Source organism: Ambystoma mexicanum, chromosome 13 (assembly GCF_040938575.1).
Source record: "Ambystoma mexicanum isolate Mex_15411 chromosome 13, UKY_AmexF1_1, whole genome shotgun sequence".
Taxonomy (NCBI): domain Eukaryota; kingdom Metazoa; phylum Chordata; class Amphibia; order Caudata; family Ambystomatidae; genus Ambystoma; species Ambystoma mexicanum.
The window spans coordinates 757,295,999-757,319,677 of NC_090938.1; the positions used below are offsets into that span (position 1 = coordinate 757,295,999).

General features: G+C 48.8%; 1 protein-coding gene across 8 annotated transcripts in view; it reads left to right on the forward strand.

Annotated features, from left to right (window-relative positions):
• The window catches only part of PRRC2A (proline rich coiled-coil 2A), a 2,343,739-nt gene that overhangs the window by 1,357,017 nt on the left and 963,043 nt on the right, over positions 1-23,679 (forward strand). For all 8 annotated transcript variants that reach the window (XM_069635075.1, XM_069635076.1, XM_069635077.1 and 5 more), the window contains exon 16: positions 16,120-18,447. In XM_069635075.1, the coding sequence (XP_069491176.1) occupies positions 16,120-18,447 (2,328 nt within the window). The remainder of the gene's footprint in view (positions 1-16,119; positions 18,448-23,679) is intronic.

A 23,679-nucleotide genomic window follows, 5' to 3' on the forward strand; every position in this document is an offset into this window, starting at 1 on the left:
CTTACCTACTGGGTTGGCCGCCCCCATCATCTAACATTGTCTTTTTGCCTTCTGCAACCGCCTTTTCAAATCATTAGACAAAGACTTGACTGCAGCTACTAGAACCGTTTGATCCTGGGCACTTTGCCTTGTACAACTGACTCTAGCACAGGCCTATTGACTCTGGCTAAATCTGTTACAACTGCCTTCTCTAGATTGCTTTTCACCTAGAAATGTGTTGGTGCACCTAACTCTCATAACCACCTTTTTCCTTCCCCTTTTTAATATTGTGAAGTGCCATTTTGCTTGCTTTTCACCTCAATATTGCATATGCTAAAGTACCGCCTTGCCTAACTTGTTCACAATCTACTTGGGAAGTGCTGCTGGTGTGTTGAAGAGTCTAAACCTATATAACTTGTCCTTTCCCTCCCTTTTGAGAAATTGTTAGTGCCATTTCTCCAGCATTGGATCTTTCATGGATTCACATGCTTAGAATATTCCCCTTCGTCAGACTGGGACCCCTTTTGTGTCCTATCTACGTCCTTCTAGGACCCGCCTACGCATTCTCCGCAGGCCGTGCTAGTATAAGAGGCCCGCCCCCGCGGCTCCCCTTCAGATTTCAACCGTCTCCAAAGTAGTGGGATCTCCTCGTGTTGTCTTACTATTTTGTACTAGGTTGCGTTATTGGATTTCGAGTACAATAATGTCCTCGGTGTCAGGAAAAGCGCTGTTCCGTCCATGCGCGACATGCGGCTTAAAAAAGGTTTACGAGGGGGAATGACATATGGACTGCATATATTGCCTCCACCCTCACCATTCGGCGGATACCTGCGACACATGCAAGGGTTTTTCTCAAAAAACCCTCAAAGACCGGAACCGACGCCTGGGGGCATGGCTGAATGATGGAGCGGGGGAAATATCCCCCTCGGAGGTGGGCTCCACACAGTCGGCGAAAACATCACGCTGCGCGGCCTCGTCGGAACCACCGGCGAAGAAATCTAGACCATCGGAAAAAGTAGTCTGGAAGTCACTCCACTAGAGACTCCTCGGCAAAGAAATCATCCTCATCAAAAAAGCATGAGATGGAAAGGAAATCCTCCTCTGGCGATCATCACAGATCGACCGAGAGTCGAGTAAAAGCGGGCACAGTCTGGAGAAGGCGGGACCGCCAAAACCACCTGCGAAGTCTACGTCGTCGACGGCGGTCCAGTCATCGGCCGCCTCCCTGCCACTTGCACAGGGGGCATCCACCGTCCCGTCGACAATGGCGTCAACGACGGCCTCGTCGACGGGGGTCCTACAGGAGGCGTGGAGGCCTGAAGTCTTTGACCCGACCCCCCCGGAGGCTTTGCTACAAGAACAAGCTATGTTTCTGTCCTCGGAGGACGAGAACGAGAGAGTTGCTGGCCCAGCAGACCTAGGGCTACGAGCGGCTGACAAGTCGTCGACGAGGGCATCCGTTACACCGGTATCTGCCTCTCTCCTCAATCCTCAATCGGTTTTGTCGTTGGATATTCTGTCCACACTTCAGTCCTTGCTACGGTCGTTGGACCAGCGACTACCCCAGGCTAGCCTGCCACAGTCACCCGTCGACGAGCCGGGCCCGTCCCGTCAACCGACGTACCCACGCACGCCAATCTCAACACTGGCACAGGAGGAAGGTGAGCTGCCAGATTCGGAGTCTGACAGGGGGGCCATGTCGGATATCTCATTATCCCCCTCCAGGGATCCTACCTGGGAGTCAGAGGCGGAGTTGGAAAACCCCAGAAGCCCAGCTCACCCGTCCCCTCCGGACGACATTGCGTCATTCCATTCTATGATGGAGAAGGCATGCAAAGAATTTGGTCTGTCCCAGGAAGAACAGAAAAAGGACTGTTTTTTGTTCGACCACATGGGCAAGAGAAGGAGGTCGGTGTTCTCGATACCAATACTAGACCATGTATGGAAAGAGGGGTTGCAGACAATGAGACACCCATTCTCAGAACCAGCAGTGAAAGGACGCCTAGAAAAAAAGTTTAAGGCTCCAGAGTCTACCCCCAAGTGTCTATCCTCTCAACCAACACCGGACTCGGTGGTGTCGGCGGCAGCAGCGGGGAAGGCAAAGGCACAGCACAAGTGCACGACGACTCCTGGGAACGAAGCGAGACGCCAAGATTCCTTTGGCAAGCAAGTGCTCTCCGTGGGAGCGACCACAGTAAAGGCCGCAAACTCTGGCGATTGTGGCCAGATACGATAGGGAGATGTGGCACAGACTAGCTCCGCTGCTTGATCATCTTCCAGAAGAACAGAGGAAGGCGGCGATGCTACTGTTCCGAGAGGGTGAGGAAGCCTCAAATCACGCAATAAACATTGCGGTGGATCTCGCTGAGTCAGGCTTCAAGCAAGTCAACAATGGGGTGGTATTGGGTCGACAGTCATGGCTTAAGTGTACCTACTTCAGGCCAGAAGTGCAATTCAAGGTCTTAGATATGCCCTTTGAGGGAGACCTTTTTTTCGGTGAGAAGGTGGACGAGGCCCTAAAAGGAATGAAAGAAGATTCGGACACGGCACGTTCATTGGGTGCCCTCCAGAGTGGCAGAAGTTACAAGTCTTTTCGTCCCTTTAGAGGGGCTTCAGGTAATTCAAGATTCTCTTCTGGAGACAGATCCTTTGCCAGATCGGCTTACCCCCCCCCCAGGGATACCGACGTGCCTCACAATCGGCTAACCGTCGACGAAACTTCCAGCCTTCCAGAAAACGACCATCATACCCATCGTCGTCGAGAGACAAGCAAAATAAAGATCAGCAGTGACATACCACAAACCGTTCTGGGGGGAAGAGTTTCAGCATATGTCGACGAATGGGAAAGGATAACGACGGACCAATGGGTGTTAGACACTATAAGAAACGGACACACTGCAATTCAAACACAACCCTCCGCATATTCCACCTGCGTTCACCGCTCAGTCCCATATGAAGGTACTGCAACAGGCTGTTACACTCATGTTAGCGAAGGGCGTGATAGAATTAGTTCCAACATCACAGAGAGGTCAAGGAGTCTACTCAAGATACTTCGTCGTAAAAAAGCCGAACGGCAAATGGCATCCCATTCTAGACTTACGCGAGCTCAACAAGTCCTTAAAGAGCCTGAAATTCAAGATGCTCACTCTGCAGGAAGTGATCCGCGCAGTTCAAAAGGGAGATTTCCTGGCGTCCCTGGATCTACAGGACGCGTATTTCCATATTCCAATGTGTCGGAAACACAGGAAATTCCTACGTTTTGTAATAGGGCGAACTCACTACCAATTCAAGGTTCTTCCTTTCGGGCTCAAGACCTCCCCCAGAACGTTCACGAAATGCCTGGCCCCAGTGGCTGCCTGGCTAAGGAAGCAAAGCCACCATGTATACCCATACCTCGACGACTGGCTGGTAAGGGGATCCTCCCCAGCGTCGACCAACACAAGTCTGCAAGCCACCATGCAGCTTCTACAACGGCTACGATTCGCCATAAACTTCGAGAAATCCTCTCTGCGGCCATCGAGAACGCTGACATTCTTGGGGCCACAGTTCGAGACTCAGTTAGGGCTGGTGAAACCCTCTCTCGACAGGACCTCAAGACTCATTCAACAAGCGGCCCCGCTACGGCGAAACACCAGGATCTCAGTGAGAAAGTATGTTTCGGTCCTAGGGGCCATGGCATCCTGCATCCATCTGGTGAGAAACTGTCGACTATTCATGAGGCCAGTCCAAGAATTCCTCGCGGACCGATGGACACAGGCTCAGGGATCGTGGTCGGACAGGATAACCATCGACTACGACAAACCATCGACGACGACAAGCTACATCGGACCCTTCAGTGGTGGCAGAGTTCCCACAATCTGAACAACGGTGTGCCCCTACAGGAGCCGGAGTTTCAGAGCACCATAGTTACGGATGCGTCCCTAACCGGATGGGGAGCGCACATGGGTGCTCTCCAAACGCAAGGTCGCTGGTCTCCAACGGAGTCACTCCTACACATAAACGTACTGGAACACAGAGCGGTACGATGGGCTTTGAAGGCGTTCCTACCACACATCAAGAGTTCGTGAGTGCGAATACTGACCGACAATACAACAGCCATGTTTTATCTGAGGAAACAAGGAGGGACACGATCAAGGACTCTTGCCATAGAAGCCCAGAAAACATGGCAATGGGCATCGAAGCACGAAATTTCCCTCGTGGCTCACCACCTTCCAGGAGTGAGGAACTGCCAAGCCGACTCTCTCAGCAGAAGCATGGCCCAGATACACGAGTGGGAAATGGACACGGGTCACTTGAGGAAAGTCTTCGAGAAATGGGGTCACCCCCTCTGGACGCCTTCGCGATCAAAGACAACAAGAAATGCGAGCAATTTGCAAGCATATGGCCCCAAGAGGGTTCGGTGGGGGGGGCGTTCTCCTTCCCATGGACGGACATGTTCCTCTATGCGTTTTCCCCCGTTTCCCCTCATTCGGAAAACAATACAGTGGATACGCAGATACAATTGCCGGGTGATCCTAGTGACACCATACTGGCCGAGGCAACCGTGGTTCTCTGACCTCCTCCATCTATCGCTGGAACATCCCATAGCGTTTCCGAAAGTCCCGTACCTTCTATCCCGGGACAGAGGCACGGTGTGGCATCACGACCCGGACAGTCTAAACCTTACGTCCTGGCTCCTGACTTCTCGGAGTTCGGGGCTTAAGACATTTCAGAGGATTGCCAAAGAATTCTACAGGCGGCTAGAGCCCCTTCTAACAAATCTTACTCCTATAAGTGGCGGAGATTCTGTGAATGGTGTAGAGGACAACGGGGCCTACAACCATTGTTGGTGACGCCGGAACAAGTTCTACCGTACCTGCTCCTCTTGGCAGAAAAGGGATTGTCCCCCTCATCGATAAAGGTACACCTGGCAGCCATCTCGAGGTTCACAAGGAAGAGGCAGTCGTCTCCTCTATTCAGTGACAGACTGGTAAAACACTTCATGCGGGGTTTATTTCGAGCTTTTCCCCCGGTGAAACGTTTTCCCCCGACGTGGAGCCTCAACACAGTGTTGGCAGGCTTAATGAAACCGCCTTTCGAGCCTATCGCCACGTCCGACATAAAATTCATTTCGTGGAAGTTGGCATTCTTGATAGCTATCACTTCAGCCAGACGTATCTCGGAACTACAAGCACTGGTCGTGGACCCGCCCTACCTAAGATTCTTTAAGGACAAGGTAGTCCTGGCGACTAACCCTATGTTTGTCCCGAAGGTTCCGACGGTATATCACAAACACTCATCCGTGGTTCTGCCTACTTTCTTCGCCACTCCATCATCGGCAGCAGAAAAAACTCTTCGTACCCTGGACGTTAAGAGGGCTCTGAAATTCTACCTACATCGTACACAAGACATCAGGGCTACTCGGCAACTGCTCGTCGCATATGGTCCATCGACGAGAGGAAAAGCAATCTCTAAACAGGGATTGGCTAGATGGGTCTCGTCGACGATTGCTTTTTGTCACTCTAAGGCCGGAAGGCCACTGCAAGGACATCCTAGAGCTCATTCTACAAGGTCGATGTCCTCCTGAACAGCGTTATGGGCTGGAATTCCGCTGACGGACATATGCCAAGCTGCGGCATGGTCAGTGCCCCACACGTTTACCCGCCACTACTGCCTTGCCAGGCAACATGCAGACGAGGTGCAGATGGGAAGAGCTGTCCTGCGCCATCTGTTTCAGTAAGGTAAGCTCCTACCTGTGGAGATTCTGTTGTCTACCCTCTTAAGGGCGATATACTTTATGTGGGCAACGTTATATGACTTGACTTATCCCTACGGTAGATATGCATTGTGTAGTAGGGTGAGGATATATATTGTTACATTACATTCTCACCGCCGTCTCAAGTGTTACTGCTATACAATCTATTCTAAGCATGTGAATCCATGAAAGATCCAATGCTGGAGAAGGGAATAGTTTACCTGTAACTCCATTTCTCCAGCATTGGTATCTTTCATGGATTCACATGCGCCCGCCAACCTCCCCGTATGTAATGTATGTGATAAATGTAACCCTTCCTACTTTGGAGGGGCCGAAATCTGAAGGGGAGCCGCGGGGGCGGGCCTCTTATACTAGCACGGCCTGCGGAGCATGCGTAGGCGGGTCCTAGAAGGACGTAGATAGGACACAAAAGTGTTGAAAGTTTTCCTTTGGAAAAGGCTATATATGTGTACCGAGGGGTCCCAGTCTGACGACGGGGAATATTCTAAGCATGTGAATCCATGAAAGATACCAATGCTGGAGAAATGGAGTTACAGGTAAGAAACTATTCCCTTCTGCTTGTTTTACACTGTGCCGTTTTGTTCAGTGTTCACTCTTGTCTACAATTTAAATGGGGAGTTGTATATACTTTTCTTGACTGTTTTCACTTTAATAATAGTGAATTGTGTGATCTTGAGAGTGTGTAAAATATAGTTTTTAATACAAAGCTTTGGTCAGTGTTTCCTTGTTACATAGTATTGTAGTCCTATTGTGTAAACCCTGAATACTGCTCATCTCCCTCTTGGGATACGTCTGACTGCTCAGCTACAGCTACCAACGAAATCTTTGTGGTACAAACTGATACCAAAGGGGATTTATTGCATATACCTGTAGTCTTAATCTTTTGTAGTGCTCCCTAAGGGAACTGCATAGGATTCTGCCTAACAGTGGGCAACCCAACCTTTCGTATAAGCTTGTACTACAGTTTTTGTAGCGTGTTGAGCAGCCAGGCTTATCTCAAGAGGATTAAATGTGAGCTGTAGTGGAGTTACACAAAGATTCAGTTACAGGTATTCAAATAAACTCTTACACTCAAGGTTTTTTGCATAAACAATTATTCATTTATCAGTCAGTTGTAAAGCCTTTTTCAGAAGGGAGCAATAGAATGGTAATGCACAAATACACTTCAATACTGTACACTCTTAGTTTCTAAATCAGTAAAGACCCTTTTGGAATGGCCCACAGACACAGCCTACACCCACAGGTGACTTTTTTTAGGAATCTCATTTCAATTTTTGAGGAGAGGAACTTTCTAAGGGTGACGATGGCCCCTTTGGGCTCCATTATGGGACTCCAAATGTACCAGAGTGCCTTATTTCAGAGGAGAGCAGGATGCAGTACCTGTGTCACACTTTAAATTAGGCAAATGGTATCGATAACTTGCCAGAGTTGAAGTTTGGCAAGCCGGAACCTGGGGAGCATACTGACCCTTCATATAGGCACCTTATGTCTAAGGTGGTGGAGTACTTGGGCTGGTCCAGGCCTCAGGCGCATTATCATCAAGGTGATCTTCTAGATATTCTTGACAAGTGTCAGCCTATGGATCCTGTATTACTGTTCCATGTGACTCTTCGAAAGAGGCTGTCCAAGAATTGGGGGACCCCGGAGACCAATCTGGTGGTGATCAAGACTCTTACACGAAAATACCGCCCCCACAGTAGCAACCCTGGCTATCTGTCACAACATTCCACTCCCGAGTCTAGTGTTCCAGGCAGCTACGGCTACCTGAAAGCAGGATGCGTACCCTACCATCCCTCCTGATAGGGACGATGAGCGCATAGATGTATGGGCGCGGAACGTATTCTCGGCGGGGAGTAAGGCGTTAAAATCGGCCAACTCCACTTGTGCACTTGCAACATTTTCGTATACTCTGTGAGTGCATCTCCATGGCAGCGGAGCATATTCCAGAAGGTGAGGAGGGACGGCTTTCTGGCTATTAAGGACAGCAAGGAAGCCATGTGTGTGGGTCCCTGCAGTCTGGATTGGATTCTGCGGATAGTATCTGCAGCTCCATGGCTAAGAGCACCGTGATAAGCAGGTTTGCGTGGTTGCGAAAGTCTGGTTTTGCTCCTGATGTGCAGACTAGTCTTCTCAACATGCCTTTTGACTTTCTTCAAGTCTTTATTATCAATTTCTGGAGACCAGAATTAAAGATATGTATGAAAATCTTCAGACAACCACTGGTGTGGACACATCACCTTAGCTAGAATTTGGAAAGCCAGACACCTCTGATCATGGTGATACCTTATATAGGCCATTAATGAGCAACGTAGAGGAATTTTTAGAATGGAATAGACTTGCTACTCCTTTTCAGCAGGATGATTGAACAGACATACTGAACCATGGTCCACAGAGATCCCATCTTGCCATTTCATGTTGCTTTCCAAAAAAGTTGCATCAAATTAGGAAACTCCAGAAACTGTTTCTGCAGTTAACAAAAACTTCTCTAGGAAATATAGGCCATCCAGCAGTGACCTGGACTATCGGACTAACCATCCTAGACCAGAAAGTTTAGTGGTCCAAGCAGCGACGTCCACCAAACAGTCGTCTTACCCTACCATACCACCAGCAGGTGGACGCTTAGGCACCCAAAGCCTTTAATGTAGGAAGCATGGCTTTGATGTCTGCAAATACCATGTATGCCTTATCAAAGTTTATGTTAGGCAGAAACCTGTGCAGTTCCCTTGGGGAACACTGCAAAAGATTTAAGACTACAGGTATAGCAGTAAACCCACTTGGTAGCAGTCTGCACCACCCAGATTTACCTGGTAGCTGTGGCTGAGCAGTCAGACTTCCCTCAAGAAGAGTTAGGCAGTATGCAAAGTATACACAATATGTACTCCGGCACAATAGCACAAGCAAACACTGACCAGAGCTTGGTTTCAAAAGTATATAGTTATTTATTTTTTTGAACACACAAATTGAAAACACTCTAGCAAAATATAATAAAACACTCCAAACACAGTTATATGGAAAGCAGTCCCAATCCTTATTCCTATCTAGACAACTCTAGGTTAACACCACATAATTAAAACAGAGGTGAGCGCTTAACGTTAGATGACACTCTAGTAGGTTAAAGAAGGGAGGGAAAAAGAGCAGAATTAGGATAACCACACCACTCTAAGGTCAAGAACGCTTTTGGTAAGCTCAACGAAGCCCAAAGTCACAGGTGAGCAAAAGTCACTAAGCAGGGCCCACTCTTAGAGCAGACAGAGCGAAAACGTGCCCAAGATCACACAGTTGGTAGGGAGTCAGAGTCTTCAGAGTTCGGAAAAGAGTTAGAGAGGCTCAGAAAGTTTAGCCAAAGTGTCCCAGGCAATCCCAGGATCGAAAGCCGAGGGCTAAAACTACCTCGTACAGTCGGTGGCAAGGGAAGCCAGGCGGAACACGGTACCTTAACGGGAAGGATCCTCCAGCGGGGGCAGTTGTTCCAGGCAGTGGCAGCAAGGCTCGACGTCGGTCAGGGGAGAAGAAGATCTCGCTGAAGAGCAGAAGAAGTAGTTCGTTGCACTGCCCGGGAAGAAACCAGCCGCGGAGTCCTCCGGTTAAAGGGTTGTACCGACTTTCGCGGTTGGGGTAAAAGTGGTGGGGGTTCCGGTTGCCGGGGTGCTTGGCACTGGCAAGGCGGCCACGGGATACCTCGAAGAACGGAAAGAAGGTGAAAACTGGTTGTCCCCACCAGTCAAGGGAAGGAGCCACTCCGTTAAGAGTTCTCCTCGGTCGTCGGGAAAAGTGGTGAGATGGTTCAGCAGGGCTCCACCGGCGGTGTCGTCGTAGCAGATCAGCTCAGCTCGTCCCTCGTTGGATTCTTAGGTCCTGTGGCGACTTCTGAAGTTCCAGTCCCCAAAGCCCTGCTTTTATGCAGCAAACCCCCATTCACCCAGCCTAGCTGTCACTCAACCATGCTAAGTGGTGAGCCGGCCGGCTCACCACTTGGGCCAATCAGGACGGAGTGCGACTTGAGTTACCTAGGTAACTCAGTCCAGGGTGCCTAAATCCCCCTCCACCCCTCCTAAGTACCCCAGACAGAGTGGCACCACTTTGGAGGGCTTCTGTGGAGAAGCCCGCCAAAAGTGGGACAAAGGCCTCCACTTTGGGTCAGAGTTACAGAGGCGAACGCCAACGCCATTTTAGTATCAAGTTTTGGCAAAAAATCCCAACCGGAGTTATAATAATAAATATATAAACCGGCGGTATGTTTAAGGCTTCCGTAAATAAATAATTAAATGTGTTAGCCTAAAACAATGGGAAATCCCATAGGAAAATATTCGCGGTCGAATATAAAAAATAGTTTCCACTGCCACCAGCCAAAACTCGATCAGGGGGGACGGAGACGTGCCCCCGCGACTAACAGACCCTGGGGCAATCGAATTGCCCCAGCCAGTACGTCCACAATATGATGGTTTGTACTGGTTCTGCTCAGGATTTAAGACTAGTAAAGTCTTTGGTGACTTTACATGCCCTGGGAGACAGTAGTCAGTCCCAGGGTATGGAGTCTATGTTGGGGAGTCCCTAGGACACCCCTGGGTTACGGCACAGAGGGTGCTGTGTAACCCACATCCAAAAAATACATGAGGCCCTATGGAGTAAACGACCCCATAGCCCATTCAACACAAGGTTTAACCAAGAAAACACACTTCAACATGCCCAAGAGTGAGGGTAAAAGAGTCTCACTCTTGGCAGGAGAAAAAAATAAACCCCAGAAATCCAGCAAAGCTGCTGGGGGACTCACTAGGTAGGGAAATTCAGCCTAAACAGAGAATTCTCCCTAACAGTTTACATTCACTGTGTGGGATTGCGTAGCAATGGCAGCTGACAACATTCCTGAAGGGGAGGAAAGAGATGGATTCCTGGCTATCATCAAAGATGGAAAAGAGACAATGTGTGAGCTCCTTCAGTCCGGTTTGGATACTGCAGATAGCATTAGCAGGTCCTTGGCGACTAGTACCGAGCTACGCAGGTTTGCGTGTTTGAGAAAGTCGTGGTTTGCACCGGACATGCAATCCAGGCTTCTCATTATGCCTTTTCACAGCTCCCTACTTTTTGGCAGCACGGCTGATGAATGTCTGGAGACGCTGCAGACCTCTAAAGCGGCAGCAAGGTCTCTGTGCCGCAATCAGATCGCCTCAACATTTTCACCCCGGTACATCATCTTGGAGGGCTAAATCCTTTGTTTCTATTGCTCTGTTGGAAGAGCAAGAGGACAGGCTAGTCATATGGGCCAGAAAAGATTGCTTTGTGGTGGACCAAGGAGAGGTCCTAAATCCACCCAAGCAACAGCTACTTTGCCCTAAGCCTTTGCAAAACCTGAGGCCTTGACCCACAAGACCACAGTGGGAGGCACTCTCACAGCATCTGAAAGAATGGCTGGGTATTATTTCAGATACATGGGCATTGCAAACTGTAACCCATGGTTATTGTTTTCCTTATTAAAATAAAAAAGCCCTCGATCATCCACCAGGGAGCAACTCATTCAAAATTTCAGATTTGCTCATTGTGCAGGAAAATTTGACCCTGCTAGAGAAAGGTGCTATAGTACCAGTAGCTGTAGCAGAGAGGAACAAGGGTTGGTATGCCCCCTACTTTCTAATCCCCAAGAAGGACAGCGGATCCATATTGGACTTAAGAAACCTGAACTAATTCCTCAGGAAGGACAAGTTCAAGATGGTTACCCTTTCTCACATCCTTCAGGCCCTCCAAAGACTGGATGTTATTGGACCTTCAGGATGCTTACTTTCATGTGCCTTTCCTTCACAAGCACAGAAAGTACCTGAGGTTCGCAGTTGGCGATTCTCATTTTTCAATTTCGAGTTCTGCCATTCGAGCTGACCTCTGCCCCAAGGATTTTCACCAAGTTGATGGTGGTTGTGGCAGTGAGCCTCGGGAGAAGGGGATTCATGTGTACCCCTACCTGGATGATTGATCAGGGCTTGTTCTCCCAAAAAGACCCTGGAACATCTCGGCATAACCTGCCCCTCTCTTCGCAATCTGGGTTTCTTCCTCAATTACAAGAAGTGCCACATGATGGCATCTCAAAGGCTCCAATTCATCTGAGCGGTCCTGGATGCATCCTCAAGAAGTCTTGCCACCCGAGGAGCACATTCTGCAGATGGTCACAAAATTCCAGAGTGCCTAGCGTCTTCCGGCCTTTGACATTTTGAGGTTGCTCAGCCTCGTGGCATCCTGCATCTTCCTGGTGCCAGAGGCTCGGCTGATGAGATCTCTCCAATGGGCTCTCAGGACTCAATGGTCCCAATTCTCCGGCAGGATGTCAGACCAACTTCAGGTTCCAAGCAGTCGCACAGGATCTTATGTGGTGGGCTTGTGAGGACAACATTCTGAAGGGAGGACCCTCTTGTCAGCCATGGCCAGATATGAAGGTAGTGGCGGACGCCTCGCTCATGGGGGGGGGGGGGGTGGGAGCCCACACCAAGCATTAGACAATTGGCGGTTGTTGGTCTCCATCAGAGTCCAAGCTACACATCAATCTTTTGGTGCTGAGGGCTTTCAGACTAACGCTGAAAGTCTTTCTACTCTCTGTACGGGGGAAGAATGTCCTGATAATGACTGGAACACAGTGGCCATGTAGTATCTCAATAAGAGAGGAGGCGTAGGTTCACTGCCACTGTGCAAGGAGGCGATGCAGCACTGGTTCTGAGCAATTCTATTGGCAGTTCACCTAGCCGGAGAGGCGAACGCAGCGACAGACACTTTGAGCAGGTAGAGCAGTCTCTCCCATGAGTGGGAACTATGTCAGGAAGTCCTTCAAGAGATCATCTTTTGGGGAACCCCTTAAATTGATCCGTTTGCGACCAGTGTCAACCAAAAGTGCGAACTGTTATGCTCCAGGGAATTTTGCCCAAGAGTAGCTCTAGGGGACGTGTTTGTAGTGGACTGGAAGTTTCTACTAATGTACGCCTTTCCTCCAGTTCCCATCCTTCCTCACGTAATCAGGAGGTTGAGAACGTTCAGGAAATCCATGATCCTGATTGGTCCAGATTGGTCCAGGAGGACGTGGTACCAGGACCTTCTGGACATGTCTTTCTCCCCTCCAGTCTTCCACAAAGAGAGGACCACAGTCTATGGTTCTCTATCCAGAAGTCAAGACACTCCACCCTCGACACAGTTTCTGAGAGTTTGCGATATAAGGATTGGGACCTCTAGGATGACGTAATGGAGATTTTGGTTTCGACCAGAAAGCCAGCAACAAAGTCCTTGTACCGCTGCCGTTGGAACAAGTTTGCCAGCTGGTGTAGGGATACGAATGTAGATCCATTTCAATGCAATACACCTGTGGGGGTTATCTTTTGTTACACTTCGCAAATTTGAGGCTCCAAATTGGAACAATAAAGGGATATCTGGCAGTGCTTTTAATTTTCAAGCATTCTTCAGAAGAAACCTCATACTTTAAAATCCTTTTAATCATTCAGTTTCTTAAGGGACTCACTAATGTGTTTCCACCTTCTCCCTTTCAAGTCCCTATATGGGATTTAAATCGTGTACTAACATTTCTAGCATGCGTTCCATTTGAGCCACTGCATTCATGTTCATTAAGACTATTAACTTTCAAAACCAATTTTAATAGTGGCAATAACGTCAGCCTGCAGGGTGAGCGAGGTACAGGCAGGCACTTTCTTGTAAACCTTCATTCGCTATTTTCTAGAAGGACAAAGTTCTTAAAGTGAAACTAGTCTTTCCAACATTTTACCCGCCTCCTCCACCTGGAAAAGAAGAGGTTCCATAGGCTGGACCCGAGAAGGGCTCTGTTTCTATATTTCAAGAATGTCTAGAATTTGTCAAGATCAGTTATTTATTGGCTATACGGGTCATAAGTTAGGTTTGGCAGTAACAAAACAAAACCCTATCCAGATGGATTATTCTTGCTATCGGGTGAATGCTTTAGACTAGCTGATAAAGATTCTCCTGAGGGTCCATTCTACTAGGGACATGGCAACATCTTTTGGTCTAGAGAGGGGTGCCAATTAAGGACATCTTTGCGGCAGCCACTTGATCTACCATCCACACTTTTGTGAAACATTTTCTGGACTCAAGCACTCAGGAAGGATTTGGGAAGGCTGTCCCTCATTCTGTCTCTGGCAACTTTTAAGGGCATGTCTAAATTCTTACTTCCACCAACAAAACTACACATAGCCAGACCACCCCTTTCTGTAAACTGCAGGGAGAGTTTGTAGAGGTTGTGCTAAAGTTCCTGATAAAAATTATTTACCTGGAAGCTGCAGACAAGTCGATCACTGGAGCTGAAACCGAAGGCGAATATAAGAAGTCCGTAGCTATTTCCTGCAACCAGAGAGCCTGCTTTGTAACCAGAGACTGATGCTACGCTTCCTTCAAATCGATCAGGGCGTCTTGAACATGACAGTTCCTACCCAGAGGCAGATGGGATCCACTAGTCTCGAGGACACCTCCATTTTGAGCCCTCCCATGATGTGCAGCGACCTTGCTGGGCTGCAAACCGCCAACACCCTGGGACATTGAGCCAATGTGCAGTGCATGGTCTTACTAAGTCGGAATCTGTCTGAAACTTTGGTTGACTCCTTCTGGACCTTCAGACACAATTTGAATCCCTAACGGGATATAAAGTCGCCTATAAAAAGAGTAAAAGACTAGGTCACGGGGGGGGGGGGGATTTCCACTCACCTAGGGTCAAGGGGAAATGATTACCAAGTCCAAGCAAAATGTTCTCACGTTGACACAGGTCGGGAAGATTTATCAAGATGAAAATCTTAACCAACAGTTCCTTAGCGTCCAGATACAGAAACCCAACTCCTGCTGCTTCTTTCGATGAGCATTCAGAGTGGGGCCCTATAATAGTAAACTGCTCAGAAAGCTAGATCCCCCAGACCCTCTGGGAAAACTCTTCTACCTTTCTGTGTACACCACAATTGGGAACCAAAACATGGTTGTCTTACTTTGTACTCACTGCTCTTTCTGTTCACTGCCTTTATCTGTATACAGCTATTGCCTATCCTTTCGTATCTGCAGGACTCATTACACTCCTGCCTCTTGTGCACTTCTCTCACCTTGGCTTTGTGGTCACATCTCTCCACTCAAGCCCCTTACAGCATGCGTGGTTAACTGATGCACGGTCTTGGAACAGCATTTTACCTTTGTGCAAATGTTAGGCAGCAGTGCATGCTCGCCCACACATTGTTTCATATATCTCGTATGTTTAATACGTTTATGGGCCCTTTATGGGCCAGACACACATCCATGCCTATAAATGTATGTGCAATTAAACATTGCAAAAGCCAAAACTCGTGTCATTTCCAGTGCTTGCTACTATTTTGTTGCCTTGTCTGTGGTTCAGGGTGTTGCTTCTCGCCCCAGTTAAGTGTTTACTTTTTGTGTGGTCCTTCGAGTTCTGTGAAATCTCCCTTTGAATCTATTGACGTGTGTCCTGTAATTTAATGTGATTCATGTTGGTTATTTAATTTTGCATTTATTTCCATGCACCGAACCCTCGGGCATCTGGGTTCTGGTTACAAAAGGTGCATAGTACATTAGTGAAGTGCAAGAACGTGCATAGGAGTTACGGAACACATTATTGGGTGTATACAGACTGGCAAAGCCTCACATCGTACAGGGTGCTACTTCAGGCATGCAAACGGGAATAGGGTACAAAATAGGTCGGTGTCTGTAAGCAGACTGTCAAAGCCTCACATCAAGGTTCAAGGGACTACTACAAGCATGGGGTACAAGTCTGAATGCAGACTTGTAGAACCTTATCCATGGTACGGGGGGTAGCATCAGGCAAGTACAGACAAGACGGTAATCACATTTTATTTAACTGCAGCAGAAAGAAGACGCGAACCGGGCGAGCAGAGTCAGTTATGCTGGGCCCACTTCGGTTGGGCACTGCACGTTGTGATTGTACTCCTAATGCAGTGTTGGTCCTGATTCAGTGTGAAGGATTTGTCGTTCACAGTGCAAATGATATTAACAGTGCACTAACCTGTGACATGCTGGCTTGAATATTTGCTGCAGGCACTCCCATGCTTATGTGGAGCATCTGCAGGGCCAGACAGGGAAATATAGTCCGTGAAACAAATGCTTTTTTTGCTGCTTATTTATACTGATTTCCTTTTCTCCAGGACAAGTCATTGGCAATGTAACCATCTGTTCTCATGGATGTAATGTTGTATGAAGTTTTTTGTGGTCTAAGATAGTGGTGTGGTACTACCCATACTAATGCCAGGATTTGTAAAAATTAAATATGTACTGTGTTGTCATTAATTATACTATTTATGGGTAAATTTACTACTTCCTGTTTCATTTTACTTTGACTTGAATGAATTCTGCTCAAATGTTCCTTTTCTCTTTAACAGAAGCGAAACTCCTCCTGTGCGAACAATATCTCAACAGTCTTATATGGCAGCCTATCAGGCTTACAGTGAAAATGGAGTACCCCACCATTCTGGCCAGATGCACCGTTACCCCCTGGAAGAGCAGCAAAGAGGAACTTCATGGCCTGCGCCACTGCCTGGGAATCACGCTGAGATGAGTAGGAACGGCAGAGGGGAACAGCAGCCTTCACCTCCACCTGCTCCCATTCAGATCCAGCAGCGAAAGATAGAAGAGGAGCCTGTACTCCTACGACGGGATGCCCCACCACATGCGCCTAATGAAGACTGTACGACTGAGGCTGTTGGAAGCAGCCGTCATGGCTGTGTGAAGGATTCCCTGCCGCCGCCGCCTCCTCATCCTCCTGCTTCACCACATAGCCAGGTTGCAAACGCCAAAAAATCTGCTCTCAACCACCAGTCTGATAGCATTGCACCAAAAGATGACATTCATCCAAAAGAGAGCCGCCTAGACGAGGCTACTAGAAAAACAGATAAGCCAGCCCGTCATGATTTTCACAAGCAGCCACGGCGAGAGTCCAAGACAGAGACCCGCTGGGGCCCACGGCCTGGCAGCAACAAGAGAGAGGAGGTGATTATGGAAAAGCCATTTCGTCGTGCTGGACCCATCAAGAAGCTTGTTGTCAAGGAGGTAAAAAAAGAGGATGGGGAGCAAGAAGTAGAGAAAGCAAAGTCATCCACAGAGGAGCGTGTGATTGTGAAAGGAAAAGACAAGACTGTGGACTTGCAAACAGAAGGGCATTTGTTGAAACAGGAGAGCAAGGCTTCACAAATTTCACACAACCCTCCTCCCAGTCTTGCAACTGTGAAGCAGACTCAAGAGTTTCAAGCTTCTTATGGCATGGACAGAGACCGGGGGAAACCTGGTAAAGAGACCAGATTGGATTATTGTAAACCTTCCATTATCCCACTGAAAGATCAGGACATGGGATCCCCCCCTCGTCCACTAAGGGATTGCCCTTATGATCGTGGTGTTAATTACTTAAGCCGTGATGGCGGAAGCAGAGGTAGGGGCCGTGGGGAGTACTTTGCAAGGGGGCGTGGTTTCCGTGGGGCCTACAGTGGCCGGGCCCGTGGTGGCCGGGGCCGTAGCCGGGAATTCCGCAGCTATCGAGAGCTTTTCTACAGGCCTGAGGAGGGACCACCAAAAGGACCATTCAGACAAAGGAACCCCAGCGAGACACGAAGTGAGGGCTCGGAGTATGAGGAGATTCCAAAGCGGCGCCGGCAGAGGGGCTCGGAAACTGGAAGTGAGACTCATGAAAGTGCCAGCGATGTGGCACACTCTGACAAAGAAGCTTCTGGTGGGCTGAAAGATCACCGTAAGGATTCTAAGCACTTAGAGCCAAGTAGAGGTGAAAGAACACGTAACTCAGAACCACTTCGATACCCTGAAAAAATCCCTCCAAGACTTTCTGACTCCTCTCGTGGCAGGATTTTCACTCCTAGGGGTGTACCATCAAGAAGAGGAAGGGGTGGCATTTCCAGAGGGTCAGGTGGACGTCCTCCAGTGGGTTGGAGCCCTCCATCTAGACAATCTCCACATAAAAAGCAGTTTCCCAGGGAGGCAATGAAGATGGAGAAACAAATGGAGATGCCACCTCCACCACCGAAAGAGAGGGAGAGGAGGCCTGAGAAACTCCCACAGCCTCAACCCCAATCTACTCCTCCATTGCCATCAGTATCTCAGAATGAGATGCATATGCAACAAGATGGACATATGCCATCTGACAGATCTTTCGACCGGCCACCACGAAGAAGACGCCATGGACGATCTCAGCAGCAGGACAAACCTCCCCGCTTCCGTCGCCTCAAAGAACGTGAGAATGCAGCTCGGATGAATGGAGAACGCAATGGCTACCAACCTCTGCATGCACCAAGCAATGCACCCACATCTTCCAGTCATTCACATCATCTGGATGAAGGAAGAGATCACCCAGCTCGCCGTATCGCTGGTACCAAATCTCCAGATCTTTCCAATCAGAATTCTGACCAAGCTAATGAAGAGTGGGAGACTGCATCTGAGAGTAGCGACTTCACAGAGAGGCGGGACAAAGATGGGAGCTTTGTTAAAGGGGCTCCTCATGGTGGAGGCAGTGGGGGCCGAGGACCCAATGATCTCAGCCTGGCACAAAGGAAAGAGCTGTCCAAGCGGAGCTTCTCAAGTCAGCGTCCTACAATGGAGAGGCAAAACAGACGTTCGAACCCTGGACCTGGTGGCAAGACTGGTCGCGGAAATGCCGGAATGGGCAGGAACGAGAAGCGAAACTGGCCGTCTCCTAAAAACCGAAGGTCAGTGGATTCTAAATTACCATGATTTGACCTGCACTAATGTATTTTCATTCATCAACAGTGAATCGTCCTACTGCTTGCCATTATGTTTTATGGTGTGTAGATATTTGTTGTACCATTTCAATTTCAGATGCTGTTGGGAGTATTTCAGCTGTGTTCAAGCCTACAGATTACCACCCTAATCTAAGCAAGCTCTCTGTACTTGTCAAATGTCCTTAACACACCTACTGTCGACATGGCAAGTCTGTTCCGATGATTTAGTTTATATTTCTAGAGTGTCCAGTTTACATGTCTAGATAGTTGGCCATTATGGACCTCACTTGTCCAAAAGTCCAACAAGTGGCTTCTAAGCAAGTCTCAGGACTTGATTGCCCACAGTCATGACCTATTTCTAAATGGAAATAAAGATTGCAGGTGATTGGCTGCATGGGGTATTGGTACTGATGTCCCATTGATGTGCATCAACCAGTGTTAGCCTTGGGGGGGGGGGGGTGAGGGGGTAGGGGGGGCAGGGGCAGTGGGAAGTTGGGCATAAGAGACGCACAAGAAGACCTCAACTAGCTCTGTCTATGATGACAGTTCTTGTGCTCGTCAGAATGTTTTGCATAAATTCTGTCCTCTGTCCAAACCTATTCCAACTTATGCTTGCCCTACCGCTAAAACCATAGAACTGGCCTAAGTAAGTTGTTCTCACTAAACTTTGGCTGCTGGTGGCTGGTTTCTGACCCCACCCAGTTCTCTCTGGTTCTTCTCTCAGGCCCTGGTCTGGTGAGAATTTTGAAGTTCAATGCTTTGTGTCTATTTCTTTTCCTGGAGGATAATACTCGGAACCCCCAAACAAATTGTTCCAATAATAAACTTCTGCGTAGAAGTGTCTGGCAGTCATGAGTTCGATTTGTAACTTTCAGTAATTCTCTTTACCTCTGGTAGAATGGGATATTGTACTTCTCTGCTTGAGCTAACTGACGCTTCAGGCCACTAGTTTTTTGCTCTTCTTTCACCTCCTTGCCACGTGTTTTCTATATCTGCCCTCTGTAGGCTTGCTGGCTTTAGGATCCTTGTCTTCAGCCCCTTCTGGGATACTCTCATTACCAGCCCCACACACATTACTTTCTTTTATTTTTCATTCCCATGTGAGGTATTTTCACATTCATCTCCTTGTGGGCTTCTGGCTCGACTCTTTCTCGAGATATCCTTGATGGACTTCAGAGACGGATTGGCTCTTCATCTTCCTGCATGAGCCAGTAGCATTTTCAGTTCCTTCCTTGAATGAGAGAAGACACCGTCGCTCCTGGGTCCCAGATAAGAGCGTCATCAGAATAGGGTCATAAACTGAGCCAGTCCCCTTTGAAAGGGCCCTACATTTTAAAATGGATCTCAACTGCCATATATCCTAAAAACATGTGTGCCTCAGTACGATAGGGTGTTATGGAAGCATTTGTTTGGGGTTACCTTGCCCCTAAGCGAGGGGTGATTCACCCCCAGTGGGTTAAGGCACTGTCTCCTAGGGGTTATATTGCATAGCAGGCTTACCTACCCAGTCCCAATGGGGGTGGCTCCCCTTTTGGGAGAAAGGGTGCATTTCCTGGATTTGGTACAGCACTTTATTAGGAGATTTACAGTTACTAGAGAGAAGCTGCTTTCTGTTCTTGGGATTCCAGGGGCCACTCAACTGATGCAGAGATCCCCCAAGGCTCTTGGAAACTGGAGGGACACGAGAGACAATGGAAGAAAACTCTGATCCAGAGTAAACCGCGAATGCGGTTGCAATATGGGGTCAGTCAAACAAGGCCACATATAAGCGAATGTACCTTTTCTCAGGAACCAATGATTTTGTAAAGAATGGTCTCGCTGTTATGCAGCGATAAGCCCTGAGGCGATGGGCTGTCTCTCTCGGTAACAGCCTGCTGCCCAAGTTAATCGTGACAGTGCCATTACCACAACGGTCGGCCTTTCTCCTTTAGTACCCTCAAGTAACTGCACAGGTGCTAAAGGCGATAAAACCAATTCAGAAAAGCGAAAACTTGCCTTCAACTTCGATGCCGCGTCTGGACAGGAGTCCGCCTTCATTGTCGATTCGGGACCACACTGAAGGACTCCTGTCTCTGATGCAATCTCGCAAGACAGAGTAAAGGTACATTGTTCCTTTTTTTGTTTTAACTCTGCTCTGGTGAGCAGATGTTTAGGAGGACACCCGTATTAGTGAAACGGGGAACACTTTTGGGAAGATAGCCAGACCAAATCACAGTAGCTTGGAGAGCAGTCAAGGCTAAGTCACAGGAATAGTGTTGGGACAGTTTTTCTAAAGTCCAGCTAAGGGCTTATTAAAACCATACAACTGAGACAGTACAAAACTCCATTTGAAGTATAAGGCTGTACCACCTTAGTATTTGGTAGCGTAGACAGAGCAGCCAGTCTTTTTAGGAGGGAGAGAGGAATGTAGGCAAGTACAAAGAATCTGAAGCTTACACAAATGGTTCAAAAGAAACACTCAACACCCAGAAGTATGATAAAAAAATAAAGGGGTATTATAAATACATATTGGCCATGGTAAATCTTGGTGGATAATTACCGTGTAATGGAATCATAAACACATTATAATAAACACAACACCATGCTTGAGGTACACAGACCAAAGCATAGACCCTGTTCAGAATACTAAACAGTATTTCTAGGTAAGTCAGACTTTATCATACGCATTTAGAATAGAACAAACTTATTCCAGGGGTAGGGGTGTCCTTAGGGTATTAAAACCACAAGTTACTTTTAGATTCACAGGTAGTAGTCATGCGATGACAATCGGCTAAGAAAACACGTGGTAAACCAACCCTGTTACCAGAATACTTTTTCTGAATAGTGCAACACAAATTCATCGAACAGTATAAACATATAACTATATTCAGGATAACACTCAGCTATACTACGCGAGTTAGACCTAAAGTTGTAATAAACTATTGCAGTTGCTTTTCAGATAACTGGACCACTGACTAAGGTAAGCAATAACTCTTTACCCAAATTTACGACGACACAAGGCAGACCAAGATTAGTTAAGCCCACAGTACACTTATTAAGAATTGCACACAGCTATTCAAGGTAGGTAAAACCCAAGACAGACTTATTCTAGACAGGCTAAACAGCAGGTCAGAGGAAGCAAGACCCAGATGGTAAACTTATACTTATTTTCTGAAAGAAATAGTTGTGAGGAAGCCAACAGCATTACTTTTGGAAAGAGAGTGACCAAATTCAGAGGTGACTAAAATAACCTTGTATATACTTTTGAGAATGGCAAAACGCATTCAAAGGATAGTAAGAACTTATGTAACTGCTCATTTCTGATTCTTGTTACTCTGCTTCTCCAGCATGGGGTCTGGCATGGATTCACATGCTCATGAATATTCCCCGTCGTCAGGCCGGGAATCCTCGGTAAAGAAAAAAATCAGTGTCAGTTTCGTTTCTGATCTCTTTCTCAGTAGTTACCAACCACTGGTCTCTGGGTCATACTGCCCCCAGCCAATGACTGCCCTCTCCCTAAACCCCGCCTCTGGCAGCCATCTTCAGATTTTTACCGCACGGTCAAGTGTTGGGGAGTCCTTGTGTTTAGCTCTCGAGCTTTTGCTGCGTTTTCACGCTTTTTCAAAGAAAATTTCAAATTTTTCGGTCAAATAGAGCCTCAAGCTCCACCGTCTCTACATCCGATTTAACAGGGATCCGTTTCAGATTTTTTCTACTCCCCTCAAGGGTGAAGATTTTCTGCAGCCTACCCGACATGGCCCAGGAGAAAGCAAGCTCGACGCCCGGAAAGCTGTTCAGGGTTTTCCCTGGATGCCAGCTGCAGAATGTGTTCAAGGAGGACGAGCAGTCGAAATGTCTCTACTGCCTTCATGAGGACAGAACGCACGTGGAGAAGGACTGTGCGTTTTGCAGGAACATGTCGGAACGGATCATCAGGGACCAACGCCGCCTTCTCTCCAACTGGCTGGAAGGAAAGCCCGTCAGGTGAGAAGCAGAAGTCCGAGCGGTCTTCTAAGTCCTGTGAGTGTGCCCCGGCGTCGGGGGCCCAACAAAAGGCAAAGCACCGCGAGTCGGCGGGCACCAGGAGTGCCGAACGGTCTGGCTCCTCGGCTGCCAGGCAGGACGCACCCTTTGCAGCGGCATCAACCACGAGCCAACGCTCTGGCTCAGGGAAGAGGAAGGCCGAGAGCCCAGCGAAGCTTCTGGAGAGGCCCCTGTCAAACTCGAAGGATCCGGCCGAGGTGGAGCGAGGTGGTGACCCCCCCCAAGGTGAAGGCCACAGGCCCACACAAGGTGGTAAAGGCCTTGATAAACCCGGCCAAGGCCTCTATCGAGGAAGTCGCGGCGGCCCTGGCGCAGCCTGTGGAGGCTACAACAGTGGAGGCTACACCAGTGGAGGCGACTTTGGGGCCCAGAGTCTCCCTGCCTCCGTGGAGGGAAGCCTCTTTCAGACCCATCGAAAAGACCCCCGTGACGACCCCGGCGGAAAAAAGAGGGGGGGTGGTTGCCATTGTGGACACGGACACAGCATCCGAGGAGGAGCTGGTGGAAGTCTTAGAGGGCCTCGACGAGGGCGTCAAAGAGGCCCGTCCCCACGGGAGGGATCCCGACGAAGGTGACGACAAGAGTGACGGCGGCACCGGCAAGGGTCCTAGTCGCCCGTCGCTTCCGGAGCCGCAGGATAACTCGGCGGCCATTTTGTTGGTGATACAATCCTTTCGGAGATAAGGACGAGATTGCCCCTACCACCGATGGCGGATCCGGAACCAGGCTCGACGGAGTTACTGGAGCCAGAACCAGGCCCGGCGGGAAGCCCCCCAAACAAGAGAAGAGGGATCCATCCAGCCCCGCCTTTTCAGCCCTCGCGGCCTGCTCAGCCTTTACCCCCGTCCATGGGGATGACACGGGAACGGAGACGGCCACGACGGGTACCGACGACAGCGGTGATGACGGGACGGAGCTCCCATCGCCCCTAGCCTGGGCCTCCCCGCACGACGAGATCGGATCTTTCCATGCAGTGATCGCCAGGGCATCCGAGCTTTTTCAGCTCTGCCCCGAAGAGAAGGAAGGTTTCCTTTACCAACGGCGCGAGGCCAAGAGGAAGACGGTCCTCGCCGTGCCTCTGCTGGATGACCTCTGGGACGAGGGTTTCACCCTTCTCAAGAACCCGTCTACGACGCCTGCCAAGAGGGATCCGTACGAGAAGTACCGAGTCCCCGA